This window comes from Oryza glaberrima, chromosome 4, assembly GCF_000147395.1.
Source record: "Oryza glaberrima chromosome 4, OglaRS2, whole genome shotgun sequence".
NCBI classification, from domain to species: Eukaryota; Viridiplantae; Streptophyta; class Magnoliopsida; order Poales; family Poaceae; genus Oryza; species Oryza glaberrima.
In genome coordinates, this window is record NC_068329.1 from 5,980,482 (window position 1) to 5,999,957 (window position 19,476).

Consider the following 19,476-nt stretch of genomic DNA (forward strand, 5'->3'; position numbering starts at 1 on the left):
GTCTCATTAATTTGTTGGTTATCATTCCTTCTATCTAGGAGTATGCAAGTACAATTCACTAATCCACTAAATGTTATGAACATGTTCCCAACAAATAAACACTTGCACATTCACAACATAATGCAACACTTATTACAACAAAATGTTTAGGCAAATGTTGCACAAAAATAATCAAATCACTTCTCCTGGTTTGTGACCTTGATGGTATCTTGACCATGTTCCTCCATATTGCGCTGGAGAGAGGCCAGAGACGGGGGAGGGACTCATGGATGGTGTTTACATGGATTGGAGCTCATGATCTTAGATACCTTATCAGGATTTACACGACACAAGGGAAGACCAAGGTTCATTGGAGCAGCTCCTCTCGTTGAGATTCCCGCAGACATTAGTGGGGAGGACCGAAAGGTTGGCATGTCGGATGGACAAGAAAAGTGAACAGATAAGGTTGAGCAAGGTTATCAATATACCGATTATATCGTACAATTTTACGATTCTATATAGATAATATATCTATATGAATTTTATGGTATATGATTATACAATCGTGATCCTACTTGGAACTTCCGATGCCATTGGTGCCTACAGAGGCATCAAAGTGCTTCCTTGAGAGCTACATCAACACGCTATTGATGGTAAGACAACACCCAAAGGCGGATGTAAACACCGGCAAGCAAGTTGTTAGCTACTACCTCGGGGAAGAATTGCATCGACAAGGGAAGAAGGAAAAGGAACCCAGTGGGAAGAGATGGAGCCGTCCAAGTCTAGGATGGACCAAACTGATTGTTGATGGATTTTACAATGCGTGTGATGATACTGGAGGTTTACTCTGATGCTCTTGAAGCTGAACTTATGGCCTGTAATGAGGGGGTGAAAATGGCACTGCAATGGACAATCCTACCAGTGATAATAGAGACTGATTGCCTCTCTGTAACTCAAATGTTGCAAGATGGCAAAATGGACAGATCTGGTCTTGCTTTTGTGACCAGGGAGATGAAGGAGCTCCTGTCCGGAAGGTGGGATTTCATGATCCAGAAGATTCATAGAGATCAAAATAGAGTTAGTCATAAATTAGCAAATATCGCTCAAACCAAGAAGATGTCTAATTTCTGGTTGGGCGATGATTGTAATCTCATTGAACAAATGATCCTTCATGATCAATCTAAGATTCATGATTAATGAAATTCCTTTTTCCCCGCAAAAAAAAAAAGATTATGATTTTAACAACATTGGTTGGGCTTGAGCATCCAAAAGTCAATATGGTAGCCATATGATGAAAAGGTGAAACGGACGGTGGATTGCACACTCCATGTTGCCCGATTGCGAAGTACTATAATAAAGAAATATGTGCTAGCTCTAATGTGTAGTTCGATCATAAGAAAATATATTACATAATTAATTTCATTTTTAGGCCACGTGTGGCACCAAAAAATATATGTTGGGCCCGCTCAATTGATATGTGCATGGTAAACATCAAGCCTTTGGGAAAAAAAACTTAATATCCGACCCATAGACCAAAGCCCAAATGCTATTATTCTTCACACGACTATACGATGTATATTAACCCTCATTTTATACCCTAGACAGGCAGTTATTGTTCCATCTCCTATTTTCCATGCCGTCGCCGCCACCGCTACCGCCACCGCCGCCGCCACTGCCACCACCACCACCACCACCGCTGCTCGCCTACTCCTCTCCAATGGATTCAGGTACTTCATCTCCATACTATCTACCACTTGAACTGTGAACTAATCTTGGTAGCCCACATCCTCCCTGCATCAATCGTTGTTATACTATTCTTATCGATTCCTTCCATAGATATAAGACGTTTTTTGCTAGTCGGATATTACTATGATTGTCTATGTCATTATCCCTCTCTGGATGGCACCGTACTCTTAGGTTTAATTTTAAGTAGTTGGTTATGCTCTTATTTTGGTCTATTCTTATAGTTTAGAGTTTTTTCTAGACCTTCTTACTAGGTTATTTCAATTTAGGCAGGTTAGCATTTGTCCAACTGTCATACTTTTGGTTGGGTGCACTATGTAAATATGGCGAAGATGTGTTTTTGATCTTCCATTTTCTAAAAAGGAACCACTATAGGTATGATGAATTCCAATATAATCACCCGGTGAAACTTGATTTGCGGTATGTAGAAGAAAACAATGATATCTCCTTTTTGTTAAATACTATATTATAGCTATCTTTCTATTTCCCTTGCACGGTTGAAAAATGTAAATATGATTTTTTTCCTAGGAAATAAGGCACCACAACAAATTTACACAAACGTCACCTATTAGGAAGACTCAGATAACAAAATGAGTCAATATTTAATCTGTTTTATGTCGTAGCTAACTCAAATTTTTTATTAATTTGTTCCTGAAACATATTATTTATTTTTCAGTTATATCTTTTAGTTTAACCCATGTGTACAACCGAAGCAGTCGAACTGGATTGAAAATTTGAAATGCTATACTACTGTAGCATATTAGTACTATTTTTTTTTAAGAACAGCTTATATGAAATTTCACATATGTACAACACATATTGGCCATCCTGGCTGGCTGAAACACTGGAACATACCGGATGTTGCCAACAGCAAGGCACATCTGGAATTTGGAGGACGCCATTATTTTCCCCATTAATGTAAATACATCTGCCAACTTTCGTGCACTAATATTACCCTTTTTTCCTCAAATACAGTGAGCCCACAGATAAAATGCAAAACCATCCACGGTTTTACATGCAAAAGTAGCAATTATTTATTGTGTAATCTGGATGATCCTAGTTTTGAATGTAACAATCTCCCTTATCATCTGAGAGTAGCATAAACAGCATTCTCTCATGTCATAAATCTGTACTTCAAGAACGTGATCACAAACCTGGTTGGCAATTAACCTTGTGATTAATATGTTTCATCGAATGAAATCTTTCAGATTCAGCATGTCACCAACTTTTGATCTTTGTTTGGCCTATAAATACCATTGGCAAACAGGAGTCCCATTGCATCCAAAACTATTCCAAGCAAACTCTTCCAGTTTTCTGTTTTTCTCATCTTCTGCTTCCCCTGTGTAGAGCACAGTAGAGGTTCCATCAGGTGATTCTTTGCTCTTTTCTCTTTGTTTTTAATTCATCGTTGATGTAAGAGTAATCTTGAAAATTATTTGGTGGACTACGGGGAATAATTAATCTCTTTTCATTATATTAATCTGCAGCTTGCTCTCATGGCGTTCCAAACCCAAGGATCCAACCTGAGGGCATTGCTCGTTGAGGACATCAAAGTGAACCGCATGATCCTGTCGCAGATGCTGCGCAAATTCCAAGTTGAAACCACTGTGGTTCAGAATGGAAAAGAAGCTGTTGAACTATTCCTTGGAGGAGAAACATTTGATATTGTTTTGACTGACAATCTTATGCCCATCATGACTGGTCCTGAGGTATAACTTATAACTTACTCCAAAAGAATAATGTATTTCCTTTCATTCAGTTAACAAATAAATAATCAAGTAGTTCTGATACTAGTTAAACACTTCTAATTAATTTAAGAAGTTTTAATTCTTGTGTCACTGCTTGACAGGCAATATCCAAGATCCGTGCCATGGGTGCTACTGATGTGATGATTGTTGGAGTCTCAGTTGACGCCAACAGCATGGAAGAGTTCAAAGATGCTGGTGCTGATCTATGTGTGCCCAAGCTGAAGCTTGAGATTCTAGAGCACATCCTTCAGGAGACCAGGAGCAAGAAGAACAAGAGCAGCGCTTAGGTTTCAGAAGAAAATCAAGGGACTATCTGTCATCATTTAGTGTCATGGTTGTTATCTTATAAGAATTTAGGTTTCATGGTTGATTAATGCCTGGTTTGGTGTGAGTTCTGATCCTTTTAGTTATGGTTGTTGTCTTGTCATCATCTTTTTTAGAGTCATGGTTTGTCTTAAAATTTTAGATTCATGTTTGATTTATGCATGGTTTGGTTGTAATCCTCTCGGAACAAGTTAAAGTTATCAAGAATTTATTATTGATGCTCAGTTTATGGTGTCAACATTCCAGCAATGCTGTGTGAAAAATCATCAACTGAGAGTTTTGGCAGCGCACGATTTTTTTTGGCATATGTTAAATGCTGATAGGCAGGTGTATTAATTCAATACCCTTTTGAGATGCATGACAGCCCATGCATTCCATTCCTATATATGGTGCATTTATGGATTTATATAACCAAAATTTAGAGATTATTCATAAAAGAAAATAAATTTACTGATTTTGTAGGACCGGGATGGCGTCTATCCAACGGGGTTGAGTAATCGTGGTTACTTTTTCAAAACAACGAAGCAAACAAACAGCGGAAATAAAAACAACTAATATTACAGTTATTCTAATATTACTAAATAAACACTAAAGTAACCACCCCTTATAGCAAAAGGCTTAGCACAGTAAAGAAACCATCTGCTACAATGCCGAACAGTGTAGCGCAACAGTGCCGAACAGTTAAAACAACACGATGCATTTAATAAAAAACTTTAGAACTTCGCCAATTCAAATATGTTTGGTGTGAAACTTCAAACACAAGTTCTAGACATAACCTAGGTTCAATTTTAATCAATAAACATGAAAAGTAACAGATAAAATGTTGATTATTTTAGAGATTAATGTTTTTTTTTAAACCTAATTTTAGAGATTAATGTAGGCTTTTGGGGGGCGATTAGCACCAAGGCTAGGAGAGAAGAGAGAAGGAGACTGGAGATTTTGGGGAATTTCTCACGATGCTTCTACATCCATCCCTTGCTCTATTCCATCTATATTTATACTATATTTTACATTCTAGTCCTTGTACACATATATAATTACACCCACTAACACTAACTCTCAAGATAGGGCATATACATTGTAAAGACCCATCTTGCTAAAAAAATGAGAAAGATTTCTCAGGTAACCCTTTTGTAAGAATATCATCAACTCGACTTGTTGAGCTCACATATGGCATGCATATTATCCCTCCATCCAACTTCTCTTTGATAAAGTGACAATCAATCTCTACATGCTTAGTCCAATCATGTTGCACGGGATTATTTGCAATGTCTACAGCTGCTTTATTGTCACAATATAACATCAAAGGATAGCTCAAAAGAGACTACTCGTACACTTGCTAATGCCTTCTTGAAGATTTGTCATTCTTCTAGAGAGTGGGCGTTAGATTTGTGTATTGGGCACCACTGTCGTCGAGGTTCTTCTCTTTGAGGGTCTGGGCACTTAGTGGGTGGGTCCGTCTGCTCTGTGGACAGAACCTCAGTCCCAACTTTGCGTTTCCCGTTTCTTCTGTTCATCTTCTTGCTGGACTCTAGTGCATCTTTGTTGGTTGTTTTCTTCCCGTCACCCGTTTTGCTCTTTCCTTCCTTCCTCCTAGGGTATCATCCGCATGAGCGCATCTGTCAATGATCTCAAACAACTTGCGAGCGGAGGTGACCCGTCTTGTTGCCAACTCTTGAGTTGTATAGCGATCTCGGACGCCTGATCTGAACACGCGAATAACTGAAGCATCGGTGATTTCAGGGATCATATTTCGGCATTTATTGAACCGCCGTATATAGTCCCTCAAAGATTCACCTAGGTTCTGAGTTAATGTGTGGAGCTCGTCCTTGAGCGTGTGGCACTTGTATGTCCCTTGAAAATTGGCGACGAATTGCTACCACAAGTCTTCCCATGAAGAGATTGAGCGGGGCGGGAGATGCGCAAGCCATGAACGAGCAGATCCTTTGAGTGCGGCCGGCAAATAGTTTGCGAGTGCATTGTCATCTGCTCCTACCGCATAGAGAACCGTAGAGTAGACGCGTAGGAATTCCTCTGGGTTAGTGCTCCCATTGTATTTCTCTTTGGCTCCTGGTCGAAACTTTTCGGGCCACCTAACTTCTCGTAAAGTTGGAGTGAACGCCATGCATCCTTCTTCGGGTATATGGGGTGGTCGGTGCCCTCACGGTGTTCGAGAACCGCTAGCCGCTGATGATGATGACAAAGACGATGAGGGGTCACTGGGATTTGGGCTTTGACCTCTAGGTCGACATCCTTGTTCTCGATCCCTCTGTGGATCTGGGGAGTGTGAATCCCGTCGTCGTCTATCGGCTTGGCATCGTCGACCTCGTCCGTTGTCGTCCTGAGCTCGCCGCCCATGGTGGTTTTCGTCATGGTGGTTTTGGCGATCTTGTCAGTTTTGGTCCCCACTTGGGCGATGTCCTCGACTTCCATCATTGTTTCGTTGTCGATATGGTGAACGTCGCTGCTGATGATTAGCATCCTCCTGTTTTCGTTGTTCCCCCCGACGCCCATTTAGGTGGCCGTGTAAGTCACAATTTTCTCGTGGTGGTGGGCTTTGCTGACGATGTCCTCGTGGAGAGGCATTACGTGGATTGCGGCCTAGATCGTGACTTGGGTGACTGGGGATCTCCGTGGGTTCGTGGTTCCCGTCCTCCTGCACCTCTTCCGGTTGTCCTGGAAGTCGTGAAGGGCCCTGAGCTGCTGGTCCAGCCGCCGCCGCGAAAGCGCTGTTGAGGTTAGCCATTGTAGATTGTATTCTTTCAACCAAATTATTAGCGTCAAGGAACGTGATTGGGTCAAAAGGTGTCACATCTAGAAATTTGGCCTAAATTTCCAGACTATTTTGCGTATTGAATCCCTGTCCAAGAATCAGCCAGGGTACACAAAAATGACAAGTAAATATACAGATCCAAACGTAAATAAAGCGTATAATACTTATAAATAAAAGAGGCACACAATCCTCACACCGAAAAGAAAGTAGCAGCAGCAGAAAAAGAAGATCCTAGCAGGGCTTCAGCTCCACTCCACAGGCAAAACTCAATTGGGGTATAAACCTTGGTCCTCTAACCTCATCTCCGGCTTAGAAGCACTATACTTTTCACATACTTCTGAAAAGGGGGAATAATAGCAAGGCTAAGTAGAGGAATTAGTCCGGTGTGTCCCCGGGCGTCGGCTCTTGTGCCGCAACGAGCGGTTCTAAGGTTAGTGTCATCCATCCGCCAAGAACTGCTTAATTTGTGACGATATGTTCTCACTTGCTTGCTTACTTAGGCCACAGAAGTTGGCGGAAGAGCACCGTCTCATCGAAGTCGGTACTCAGGAGGTGCTATCTGAGCTCGCCCTTATGAGTTCAATCTCCACGTCGTCAGATGGGCGGGAGGCTCAACTCGAGAGCGAACTCAACGAGGCGTGTGAGGACCTTCAAAAGATGAGGAACCTCGTTGCCGGACACGACCGACAACGATAGGGCACCTAGAGTCAATCCGGGATGGCTTGAGGCAAAATTATACATGACTTGACCAGCTGGCGCGGAACCTAGGGGTAAACGTGAAGGTCCCACCACACTTCGACGATACGACGCTGGTTTCCTCGCTCATGGGTCTTATCAAGGGACTGGAAACAGTCCATGGTAAGCATGCGGACCACGTAACCGAGGAAATCTGCACCGGCTTGCACACCGGTCCCAGCCATGTCCTCACTTGCGTCCGGCACATGCACCACGAGATCGACCTCATGGAGGTCCTTGAAAAGGGTGGGGCCGACCCGATGCGCGAGGACGTGTTGTCGGAGGTGGCGGACTTAGGGGAAAGCATGATCCCCTTCTTTGAGGAGTTATATTTTTGAACTCGATGGTTTGTATTAACTTAAATGTAATACTTTGGGCCCGCTTTGTCCTTAGGTAGAACAATTTCGCATAGAGGTTTTTGTATTCTATAGAGGTATCGTTGACGAGGATGTCCAGCATGGAGGAGGTCCTGATGTTCTCGATGTCGAGCCTGTTTCTCCCGTGACTTTGTCCGCCTCGAATGTCAACGAACGCGCTCTAGTGGCGGTGGACCCGACAATGTGCTCGTCCCATCTGGTTAGCACTTAAGCTCACTCATTCGGCGTACTCTAGGTTGGGTCATCGGCCTCTGAATCTCAGTCTTCATAGATAACCACGAAGTTGGATTTGCTAAAGTTGTTCCCTTTTGTAGGCCTCGAGGATGCACTTGAAGAGAGAAAGTGCTGTGCCACATATTGGAAGACGAAATTTGAGGTGGCCAAGCTTGAGCTTTCCATCGAGATCGCCAAAAAGGATCAAGACGTTGAGACGCTCTGAGGACGCAAGATCTGGTTGTAGAACTCGTATCTCAACAGCCATTGCGACGCCATGGCGGGTGTTTGCAGGGATCTACGAGTAGCGCTTCCTCCTTTGGAAGAATCTGTAAAATCAAAGGTGTTTTTGATTATTATTCTGTGATGAACAATTGGGCATTGGAGATTATTGGTTTTGTTATTTGGAATTTATTCACGAAGTGGTTTTGGAGATGATTGGATTTACAGGTGATCGCAGGATTTGTCATTTTATGTGACCGGTCAGACCGGGCTCTGGTAGCCGGTTAGACCGGCGTGTAACGCGCGGTCAGACCGACGCAGCCTGCGGTCTGACCGGCCGACACTGTGTCGGTTTCGGTTTCAGGTTGTTTATTTGGATATCCGAGTTTATTTCATGATTATGACTTCTAGATGGATATTATACGTATGTAATACTATTGTTTGCTGCTAATGAGTCAAGTTGGAGATAGCTTGGTCTCGGAATATGGTTTCTTTGTTTGTTCCATGTGTAGGTGACTCGATGTCTCGGGAGAGTATTTGCGGTGATGGACCGGGAGTCGGCTTAGGGATAAGACGACGTCCGTGGTGGTCAGAGATCATGCGGGATACTTAGGCTAGAGTTGATGCACGTGGTTGATGGAGATTCCATATGGCATACGATGGAGTTATTGTGTGCGTATGGGATGCGGAGTTAAATTTGGAAGGAGTCCAAATTTGGTACGTTTGGTTATGTAAAGTTTCTTTCTTGTACTAGAGGGTTTAGGACTCCTAGTATGAGTTTGGTTCGTGGCTTTAGCCTACCTCATGTATAAATAGAGGGGGAGCGTGAGGCTTCCCGGTATCGCTTTAGAGAGCAATAGAGTTGAGTTTTGAGTTAGGGTTTCGAGTTTAGTCGAAATTTTTGTAAGGAGTGCTGTTGGTGCACTTTGTAAACATAGAGAGAAGTAATAAAGTCGTCATCCACTTTAAGAGTTCTTCGATTTGTGTTTCACTGGGTTTCGGCGGTCTGACTGGCCTGGCGCCCGGTCTGACCGGCCGAGCCGACCTCGTCGTCGTCGTCGTAGTCGCTCTCGTCTTCAAAAATACGACCATCCTCCCCCTGAACCTGTGACAGTGTCCCTGCAATTTCAAGTCTAGTGCCAGGACTAGCCTCATCAAAAGAAACTTCGCAAGTCTCAACAATTTTGTTAGTCCCTAAAATAAGTACACGATAGCCACGAGTGTGTGCGGGGTAACCAAGAAACAATCCATCGGTAGAGCGTGCCTCAAACTTATCCAAATTTCCAGATTTCAAGACGAAGCAGTTGCAACCAAAAACACACAAATGTGAAACTTTGGGTTGATGTCCAAATCGAAGTTCATAAGAAGTTTTTCCAAGTTTAGATCGCAAGAAAACTCGATTTGAAATATAGCAAGCAGTGTTAATAGCCTTAGCCCAAAATTTTCTAGGAGTTTTGTATTCATCCAACATCATTCTAGCCATCTCAACCAAAATACGATTTTTCCTTTCAACAACACCGTTTTGTTGAGGAACACGAGGAGAAGAAAATTCATGTTCAAGACCTCTTTCGTTGCAAAATTGTTCAAATGAAGCATTTTTAAACTCACCACCATTATCACTTCGAATTCTTTTCAAAGAACTAGGAAATTCAAGCTCCAATCGTAGAAACAAACCACAAAAATGTTGAAAAGCTTCGTCCTTAGTTGCCATAAAGAAAACCCAAGAATATCGAGAAAAATCGTCAACAATAACCAACACATACCACTTTCCTCCAACAGATTGCACTCTAGCTGGACCAACAGTGTCCATATGTAATAGCTGTCCCGGTGCATCCGTCATCACAGAAACAATAGGAGTATGTGAAGTAGAAACCATCTTAGCATGACGACACTGTGTACAAACCAAATCATGATCTTTCTTAAGTTTAGGCAAACCACGAACAAGATCCAAACCACTTAACCTAGTGATATGATCAAAACCAACATGTCCAAGTCTACGATGCCAAAACATCACATGTTATCACAGGTGAAACAGGATTTTCAAAATCAGCTTTAAACACTCTTCCATAGCGAGAAATATTCAACACAGAATCACCACGAGAATCAAAAACTTTACTTCCAGTTTTCTTGAAGTGAACTTCAAACTTTTCATCAACAATTTGTGAAACCGAAAGCAAATTGTATTTTAAATCCTCAACCAAAGCTACATTCTTCAATTCAAATTTATCATTTACCTTAACCATACCTGTAGCGAGAACGGCACTTGTAGCAGCATCACCAAAGATAATCGATTCAGTCTTAGATGCCTTCTTTAGGGAGGAGAACGAATTTTTATCACCGGTCATGTGCCGTGAACAACCGGAATCAACGATCCACACGTTCTCCTTCCTTGCCACCAAGGCCTACACAAAAGCAGAAGTCGAAGCCTCAGTACTGGGGTTAGATGACAATAAAAATTTAGGAATCCAGTACTGAGACACACGACCAGAAGACCCAATAGGCATATATCCACGTGCAAAATCAATTTTAGAATTTTCAGAAAAATTCCTCCGAGGCCGGTCTAACCGAGGTACAGTGGCCGGTCTGACCGGGGGCCGGTCTGACCGCCTCTGTACCGCCGGTCTGACCGAGGCTCTGCAGCCGGTCTGACCGGTCGCCGGTTTGACCGCGGGACCCACTGCGGTCTGACCGGTTTCCTCGAGGGAAAACCCGATTTTTGCCACTTTGATTTTGCAAAAGCAATCTCTCTCTCCTTTTTCTGTTTATGAGCTAATCTGAAACAAAAATCAACAATATGTCCATCTTTTCCACAAAAAGAACAAGTATATTTTTCACGATGATTAGACACATTGGTAGCATTAGTAGATTTAGCAACATGAGCAACAACAGGAGATTTTGCATGCACAACATTGGATTTTGAAGAAGATACACTCATAGTAGACATGATACCAGCAGATTTAAACACAGTTTTATTAGTATCAGGTTTAACCAAAATCTCACCACTTCTAGCACCAACACCTAACACAACAGGAGGATGTCTAGAATTATGAGCATAAGGATCAAAACCTAAACCACGGTTATGTGTGCTAACCTTAGATTGATCCAAAATCATGTTGAGGTTCTTTTTACCATCAGAAAATCTTAGCAAAGAATTTTTCAAATAAGAAACCTCAATTTTCAAATTAGCACAATTTTCACAATCTACCATGACACCTTTGCTTTTACGACATTTAGGGCAAGAAAGCACTTCATTGTTTTTCACAACATCTTCCATGTACTCAACACGACCTAAAGCATCTTTTAGTTTCATCTTATTCAAATTACATGTTGAGCAATCCAAAACATCATGAGGTTGTTTTAACTTTTTAGCAGAAATCATGTTAAACATCAAACTAGTATGAAAAGCAATTTGATATTTTTGCAACAATTTTTTAGTTAAAAACAACTCATCCAAGGTGCGTGTGTGCAAAGCAAAACTACAAGCAAGAGAAGATCTATTTTTCAAATCATGTGCAGCATTAACATCTCTAATTTTTGAAATCTCATTCATTAAAACCTCACAATTTTCACAATCATCATCATTAGGAATAAGAGATTTTAACCTATCAATTTCAGATTTAAGAGATTCAATGATAAATTCCTGTTTTTTATACATCTTCTTACACTTTTTATTTTTAGCACTTAAAATATTAATAGCTTCCTCAAAAGCACTCACCTCATTATCTTCATACTATGTGTCAGATTCACCACGCGCCATGAAGCAAACATCGGAGACGTTCTTTCCCTTATCATCATCTCCACTTTCACCATCTACATCACTTAGTGGCTCGAAGGCGGCGCAAACTTGTTGAAAAGCCTTCCTAAGATTCTCCATCTTCCTCCTTTGGTGTGAACCCTTCGACTTGTTGTTGTTGGGCTTGTTGTTGTTGGTCTTCTCACCATCTTTGTCTTCTCTTTTACCTCTCCCAAGCTTAGGACAATGCGAACGAAGATGATCAATTGAACCACATTCAAAGCAACGATTTGGACCACCTCTTTTCTTGTTCCTGGCATTATTCATAGCTCGAGCAATTCTGTTAGCGACCAAAGCCAAATCCTCCTCCTCAATTTGTTCGAGTTGATCATCGGATGTGGCATTAAAAACAGCAAGAAAAGACGACTTAGATGAAGAGGCATCAACATCCAAAGAGGAAGAAGAAGAAACCAAAGCACTCGATTTAGAATCAACTTTGCGAGAAAGAATATTCATCTCATGTGTTTTCAATTTAGTATAAAGTGAATCCAAAGTCAAAGTAGACATGTTAACAGACTCCTGAATAGATGTAACTTTCATCTCCCAAATAGACATGTCGAGACCATTCAAAAAATGACGAGAAATCTCAGATTGTCGATAATTAGCATCATAAAGAAGAATCAACAGATCTAAGATCACTCAAAATTTTATTGCACCTAGAAAGATAGTCATCCAAAGCTTCTCCAGGTTTCATCTCAAATTTAATGTATTCCTTTTTAAAAAGATCTCGACGAAGTCTTTAATATTATTTGTTCCTTGATGAAAATTCTTTAAAGCGTTCCAAATCTCATGAGCAGTTTCAAGATGTGCAACACGATCATAATCAGAACGAGAAATCCCACTCAAAAGAATATTACGAGCTTTGCAATTATTTTCAAATTCAGTTTTTAAAGCATCAGTATTAATGGCTTCAGGAATCACATAAGGATGAGAAACTTTTCTCCAAATATCATAATTTTCAGCCATAATGTAAGATTGCATCTTACTACACCGGCCTGGGTCGTCAGGTTCCGGTACTATTGATGCTGATCGAGATGGTCCTCCAAAAATTACTACTTCGACCAGTACTGATACAGAATGTGGATCAACTTCAGAAGTCGCTGCTCCTTTGCACATTCAACGACGACATCCGCCGGAACAAATTATTGGTAATATAGGTGAGCGGACTACAAGGTCTAAGGTAACGACTCATGATGTTTGTGAAAATTCCGCATTTGTTGCTTCTTTTGAACCCAAAGATGTGTCACATGCATTAACTGATGAATCGTGGATTAACGCCATGCATGAAGAAGTTGAAAATTTTGAGAGAAATAAAGTTTGGACTTTAGTTGAACCACCTTCTGGACATAATATTATTGGAACCAAGTGGGTTTTCAAAAATAAACAAAATGAGGATGGTTTGATTGTGAGAAATAAAGCTAGACTTGTTGCTCAAGGTTTTACTCAAGTTGAGGGTTTGGATTTTGATGAAACTTTTGCTCCTGTTGCTAGAATTGAGGCAATTAGACTTTTGTTGGCTTTTGCTGCTTCAAAAGGTTTTAAATTGTATCAAATGGATGTGAAAAGTGCTTTTCTAAATGGTTTTATACATGAGGAAGTTTATGTCAAACAACCACCAGGTTTTGAAAATCCTGATTTTCCCAATCATGTTTTTAAATTGTCTAAAGCTTTGTATAGTTTGAAACAAGCTCCTAGGGCATGGTATGATAGGCTTAAGAACTTTTTTGCTTGTGAAAGGTTTTACAATGGGAAAGGTTGACAAAACACTTTTTGTTCTTAAGCATGGTGATAATCAACTGTTCGTTCAGATTTATGTGGATGATATCATCTTTGGTTGTTCGACTCATGCTTTGGTTGTAGATTTTGCTGAGACTATGCGCAGGGAATTTGAGATGAGCATGATGGGTGAGTTATCGTACTTTTTGGGATTGCAAATTAAGCAAACACTTCAAGGTACTTTTGTGCATCAAACGAAGTATACGAAGGATCTTTTGAGACGGTTCAAGATGAAGAATTGCAAGCCAATTTCAACACCAATTGGTTCTACAGCTGTGTTGGATCCTGATGAAGATGGTGAAGCTGTTGATCAAAAGAAGTATAGAAGTATGATTAGATCTTTGTTGTATCTAACTGCTTCTAGGCCAGACATACAATTTGCTGTGTGTTTGTGTGCACGCTTTCAAGCTTTTCCTCGTGCTTCACATCGTCAAGCGGTCAAGCGAATAATGAGGTATTTGAATCAAACACTTGAGTTTGGAATTTGATATTCTACTTCATCTTCTATATGCTTAAGTGGATATTCAGATGCTGATTTTGGAGGTTGTAGAATTGATAGGAAAAGTACTAGTGGAACATGTCATTTTCTTGGTACATCATTGATTGCATGGTCTTCTAGGAAACAATCTAGTGTTGTTCAATCAACTGCTGAATCTGAATATGTTGCTGCTGCTAGTTGTTGTTCATAGATTCTTTGGCTTTTATCTACTTTGAAAGATTATGGTCTTATCTTTGAGAAAGTACCTCTCTTTTGTGATAATACTAGTGCTATCAATATTGCTAAGAATTCTGTTCAACACTCATGCACAAAGCACATTGATATTTGTTTTCACTTTTTGAGGGATCATGTTGAGAAAGGAGATGTCGAGTTGCAGTTTTTGGACACGAAGTTGCAAATTGCTGATATTTTCACTAAACCTTTGGATTCTAATTGCTTTGCTTTTCTTCGTGGTGAATTGGGCGTAATTCATCCTTTTGGCATGGTTTGAGGGGGAGTTTGTACCTCATGGTTTTATCAAGCAATAATATGACAATGAAAAAATTGAGAAAAGAGAGCTTTGTTTATGCATATGGTATTTTCTTGTGCATGCTAGCAATACTTTGAAGGTTTATTTGTCTCTAGCATAGCTTGTATGTATTCTAGTCATTTCATGAGATTTAGATTTTGCTTTTAAGGGAGATGATGCATGACATTTAAATTCTATACTTGAATTAAGAAAATACGCAATGTTGATGCTAGCATATGGTTTGATTTATAAATGCTCTATATATATGCTTTATTGACTTATTATTCCTCAAATAGCTTTAATTGCTCATTGTGAAAAAAGAGAATAAAAATATGAAAAAATGAATACCGAATCCTTGGAAACAGTCTTGACGACAAGGACGTATTCGATATGAGCAAAATAATGGGTGCCGAATCCTTGGAGACAGTCTTGACGACAAGGACGTATTCGATATGAGCAAAATAATGGGTGCTGAATCCCTAGAAACAGTCTTGACGACAGGGACGTACCCGGAATAAAAGAGAAAAATATGAGCAAAAAGGCTCAAGAAAAGAAAAAGTTCAAAAAGTTCTCTTGGTTATTTTGTGCTAAAGGTTATTTGAGAAAGAGTGATAAATGCAATGGGTATATGTGTTTAGTGTTTATTCTTCAACCTATGAGCTTGTTAAGATGTTGCATTATAAATCGTATGAAATCATGAATTTAGATTGTTGATTCAAGCTTAATTGTAAAATCTTTGGTTAATGGTTATACTTTAATGCATGCTTGTTTTGTTATAGATGGGTTCATCTTCTTTTTATTGCAACACATGACTTGATGTGCTATATGTATGCTAAGCTCTTGAATATTAATGAACATAATTCCTATGCTTGATGAAATCATTGTCAAAAGGGGGAGAAGTAATGTTTTTGGTTCAATTGGGAATTTCTTTCTTTTAAAAAAGGGGAGAAGTTTTCTTTTGGATTTTTGAGCACGATGTGTACATTTGTACGAAGTGTGCTTTTTACCACTTTTGTTTTTATTTTTCCAAACACCAAAACATTTTTATGGATTTGCCAATGTGTTCATCAAGGGGAGATTGTAGTATCAAAGGTGTTTTTGATTATTATTCTGTGATGAACAATTGGGCATTGGAGATTATTGGTTTTGTTATTTGGAATTTATTCATGAAGTGGTTTTGGAGATGATTGGATTTACAGGTGATCGCAGGATTTGTCATTTTATGTGACCGGTCAGACCGGGCTCTGGTAGCCAGTTAGACCGGCGTGTAACGCGCGGTCAGACCGGCGCAGCCTGCGGTCTGACCGGCCGACACTGTGTCGGTTTCGGTTTCGGGTTGTTTATTTGGATATCCGAGTTTATTTCATGATTATGACTTCTAGATGGATACTATACATATGTAATACTATTGTTTGCTGCTAATGAGTCAAGTTGGAGATAGCTTGGTCTCGGAATATGGTTTCTTTGTTTGTTCCATGTGTAGGTGACTCGATGTCTCGGGAGAGTATTTGCGGTGATGGACCGGGAGTCGGCTTGGGGATAAGACGACGTCCGTGGTGGTCAGAGATCATGCGGGATACTTAGGCTAGAGTTGATGCACGTGGTTGATGGAGATTCCATATGGCATACGATGGAGTTATTGTGTGCGTATGGGATGCGGAGTTAAATTTGGAAGGAGTCCAAATTTGGTACGTTTGGTTATGTAAAGTTTCTTTCTTGTACTAGAGGGTTTAGGACTCCTAGTATGAGTTTGGTTCGTGGCTTTAGGCTGCCTACCTCATGTATAAATAGAGGGGGAGCGTGAGGCTTCCCGGTATCGCTTTAGAGAGCAATAGAGTTGAGTTTTGAGTTAGGGTTTCGAGTTTAGTCGAAATTTTTGTAAGGAGTGCTGTTGGTGCACTTTGTAAACATAGAGAGAAGTAATAAAGTCGTCATCCACTTTAAGAGTTCTTCGATTTGTGTTTCACCGGGTTTCGGCGGTCTAACCGGTGGCGCACCGACGGTCAGACCGGCGGGCACACTGCGATTAGACCAGCAGTGACAGGAGTCGGCGGCAGGCGTTTTCGGCGGTTCGACCGATCAATCTACATCGGTCAGACCGACGTTCTTCAGGCGGTCAGACCGGCGCAACTACTTCGGTCAGACCGTGATCCATCGATTTCGAGGGTAACTTTTATTTCCGCTAAAAGTTTTCGGTTTTTGGGTATACCAACCATTCACCCCCCCTCTGGTTGGCTTAGTTCTTGTGATTCGATCCTACAGAATCTACCGCGGTGTTGACAGAAAACACGAGGCCTGGGAGATCTGCTTAACTCCAGTGCAGGTCCAAAACTCGCCTTCGGATGTGTGAGCGTGCCAGTTGATTTGATCCTGCAATCAACAAGAAATAAAGACAAAAGAACCGTGGTTAAATCTACAAATGATAGCCGATCGGCCTGATGCCAATGACATATCATTTACGTTTGAGCCGATGTCATATATAGATCGATCGGCAATTGGGAATAAACAATAAAGAACTAAATCTATTCGATCGGCTGTAGATATTAACAATATATAATCGGTATATCGATATATACTTGAATCAAGTGATTGGGATAGATCGGCCGCTATGCCGAGATAGTATAAATCACTTAGATCGAAATATATATTAATAGTCAGACTATATATGTTCATAGCATAGCCGATCAGATAGATCTAGCATGTATCGGCTAATACTCCGATACTGCTCTATGTTAAGATATTAAAACAAGCAAAATATACCAGACAGAGGCTTAATATACGTGAATGCAATGATATCTTGACATAGAGGGCAGATTTAATCATGTCAATCAAGCATATAGGATAAAGAATAGTTAAATCAGATACGATCGGCTGAAACTCCGATGCTACTCTAATCGGCAACTAGTAGGCAGGCTAGGGGTTGATGTTCTAAGCACGACTTAATAGATCAAACTTAACTGATGCAGCATTAAGTATGAAAAGAAGAACAATATCTAGACAATCAAGCCGCTAGAAGATTCATAGAGTGGTAGATATCTTATATAATCCAAATCAACGTCAAGACCTAACCTAATCGGCTGTCTTTTGCATGCAAACGTTAGCCGATGATAGATTAAATAGAGATGTTGTTAAGGATTATGTAAGACATATGATAACTCGGCGAATTATATAAACGAGATTAGAGTGTCATGAAGATGTAAGCACTAATCTATGAGAACATAATTCGTCATAACGAGTTTTACCTCTTGTTGAAGATCGAAATCGATGCAGCTCAACCCGAAAGCAAGAACTCGTCGAAATAAAACAAAAGCAAAAGGTGGCGATGCGCCGGAATTGTATTGAATGTGTGTATATCATTTACATAGGGTTCGGGGTCTATTTATACCCGAAGATTACAAGATATGCCCGTACCAGCCACGACCATTATCTCTAACAAACTCTAAAATATCACAAGTCTTTGCGGCAGACTCTTGCCCACATTTATCTATAAGGAATTTACATAAATAATCCTAATTAATAGATACAATTGTCTTCCCAGGACTCTATCCATGCGTGGCAATCATCTTGAAGCACATCAACCCGAGCCCGATGTCGCGCACAAGTTGTATCGTCAGAATCGGCTATACCAGCTTACTTAACTTAACTTAACCTTAGCCGATCTAGCCGTAGCCGATCCAGACTCTAGCCGATTCTTGCTCTGTTCCAGAACTCGGTCTCCGCCTCCAACTCTTCTCCGATCAGATCCCCTTTCCTGGTATGAATACTTACCAAATTTGGTCGTTAACACATGCCCCCCAAGTCCAGGATATTCAATAATGTTCCGGATTTGCTATAAGCCGACTCCGAGTAAGTTTCGCACTTTTACCGTTTCCGACCGTTACCGCCGTGCTTTAAATATTTAACCGTCACCCCCGAGAAACCTCACACCGTAACTTCTGTTTCCACCGCTTAAGCAAATCCAATCCCCTTTCCTCTGCGGCGACTTCTCCGACGCAAAGGCGACTCCCCGGCGATTCCCTCTCAACGAGATCTCCGCCCGCAGCGATGTCTTCTTCCGCCAGCCCATCGGGTGCGCCAACAACTGAGTATGCTGAGGTGAGTTCCAATCGGCTAAATCCCTCCTTCAGCAATAGATTGATTTTCTTCCGTCTCATACCGCTTCTCCCTTTTCCATTGCTTCTGGATTTATAGCACCTTTCTCATCAAGTCGCAATCCCAAGTCTTTCGCATCAAAACCACTATTTCCTCGGCCCAATCGGCAATCTCGACCCCACCGATTTCATTACTGGTGCAACCAACCGGATTCCCTTCAGGCTAGCCACTCCCAACCTAGGTCATTGGAAGAACACCTTTAAGTCTTGGCCATCTTTGGAAAAACTTTCGCCTGACAGGAGCTGGTCTACTTGGTATCAACGTGTATCGGCTAGCAAGAGAGTTCACTGGGATGAGATCGGAATCGGCCAAGCACTTGCCTTGACTATTGCCAACTCTGCCAAGGATGAACCATTAATGGCTGCCGCCACTTACTTTTGGTCAAACACCATCAATGCCTTCCTATTCAACCAAGGGCCGATGACTCCAACCCTAATCGATATCACCATGATCACCGGATTAGATGTGACTTCATCGGCCAACCCCATGAGCATGAACACCCGAAACCAGTTCGATTTCAAGACCAAGAGCATAGGTGGTTGGTCCGGCTATGTGGCAGCATACATGGGTAAAAGGATCCGTCACCCCTCGTGAGCATGTAGCCTTTTTGCTCATGTGGCTGGAAAAATTTCTC

At 41.1% G+C, this 19,476-nt stretch overlaps 1 protein-coding gene across 1 annotated transcript; it reads left to right on the forward strand.

The window, feature by feature from the left end:
- The first annotated feature begins 3,011 nt into the window (after positions 1-3,011).
- On the forward strand, positions 3,012-3,972 carry LOC127772059 (two-component response regulator ORR42). The gene is made up of 3 exons (XM_052298040.1): positions 3,012-3,091; positions 3,210-3,431; positions 3,572-3,972. Exons 2-3 carry the CDS (start codon positions 3,219-3,221, stop codon positions 3,755-3,757), a joined length of 399 nt encoding a protein of 132 aa, XP_052154000.1. The 5' UTR covers positions 3,012-3,091; positions 3,210-3,218; the 3' UTR covers positions 3,758-3,972.
- Positions 3,973-19,476: the final 15,504 nt, after the last annotated feature.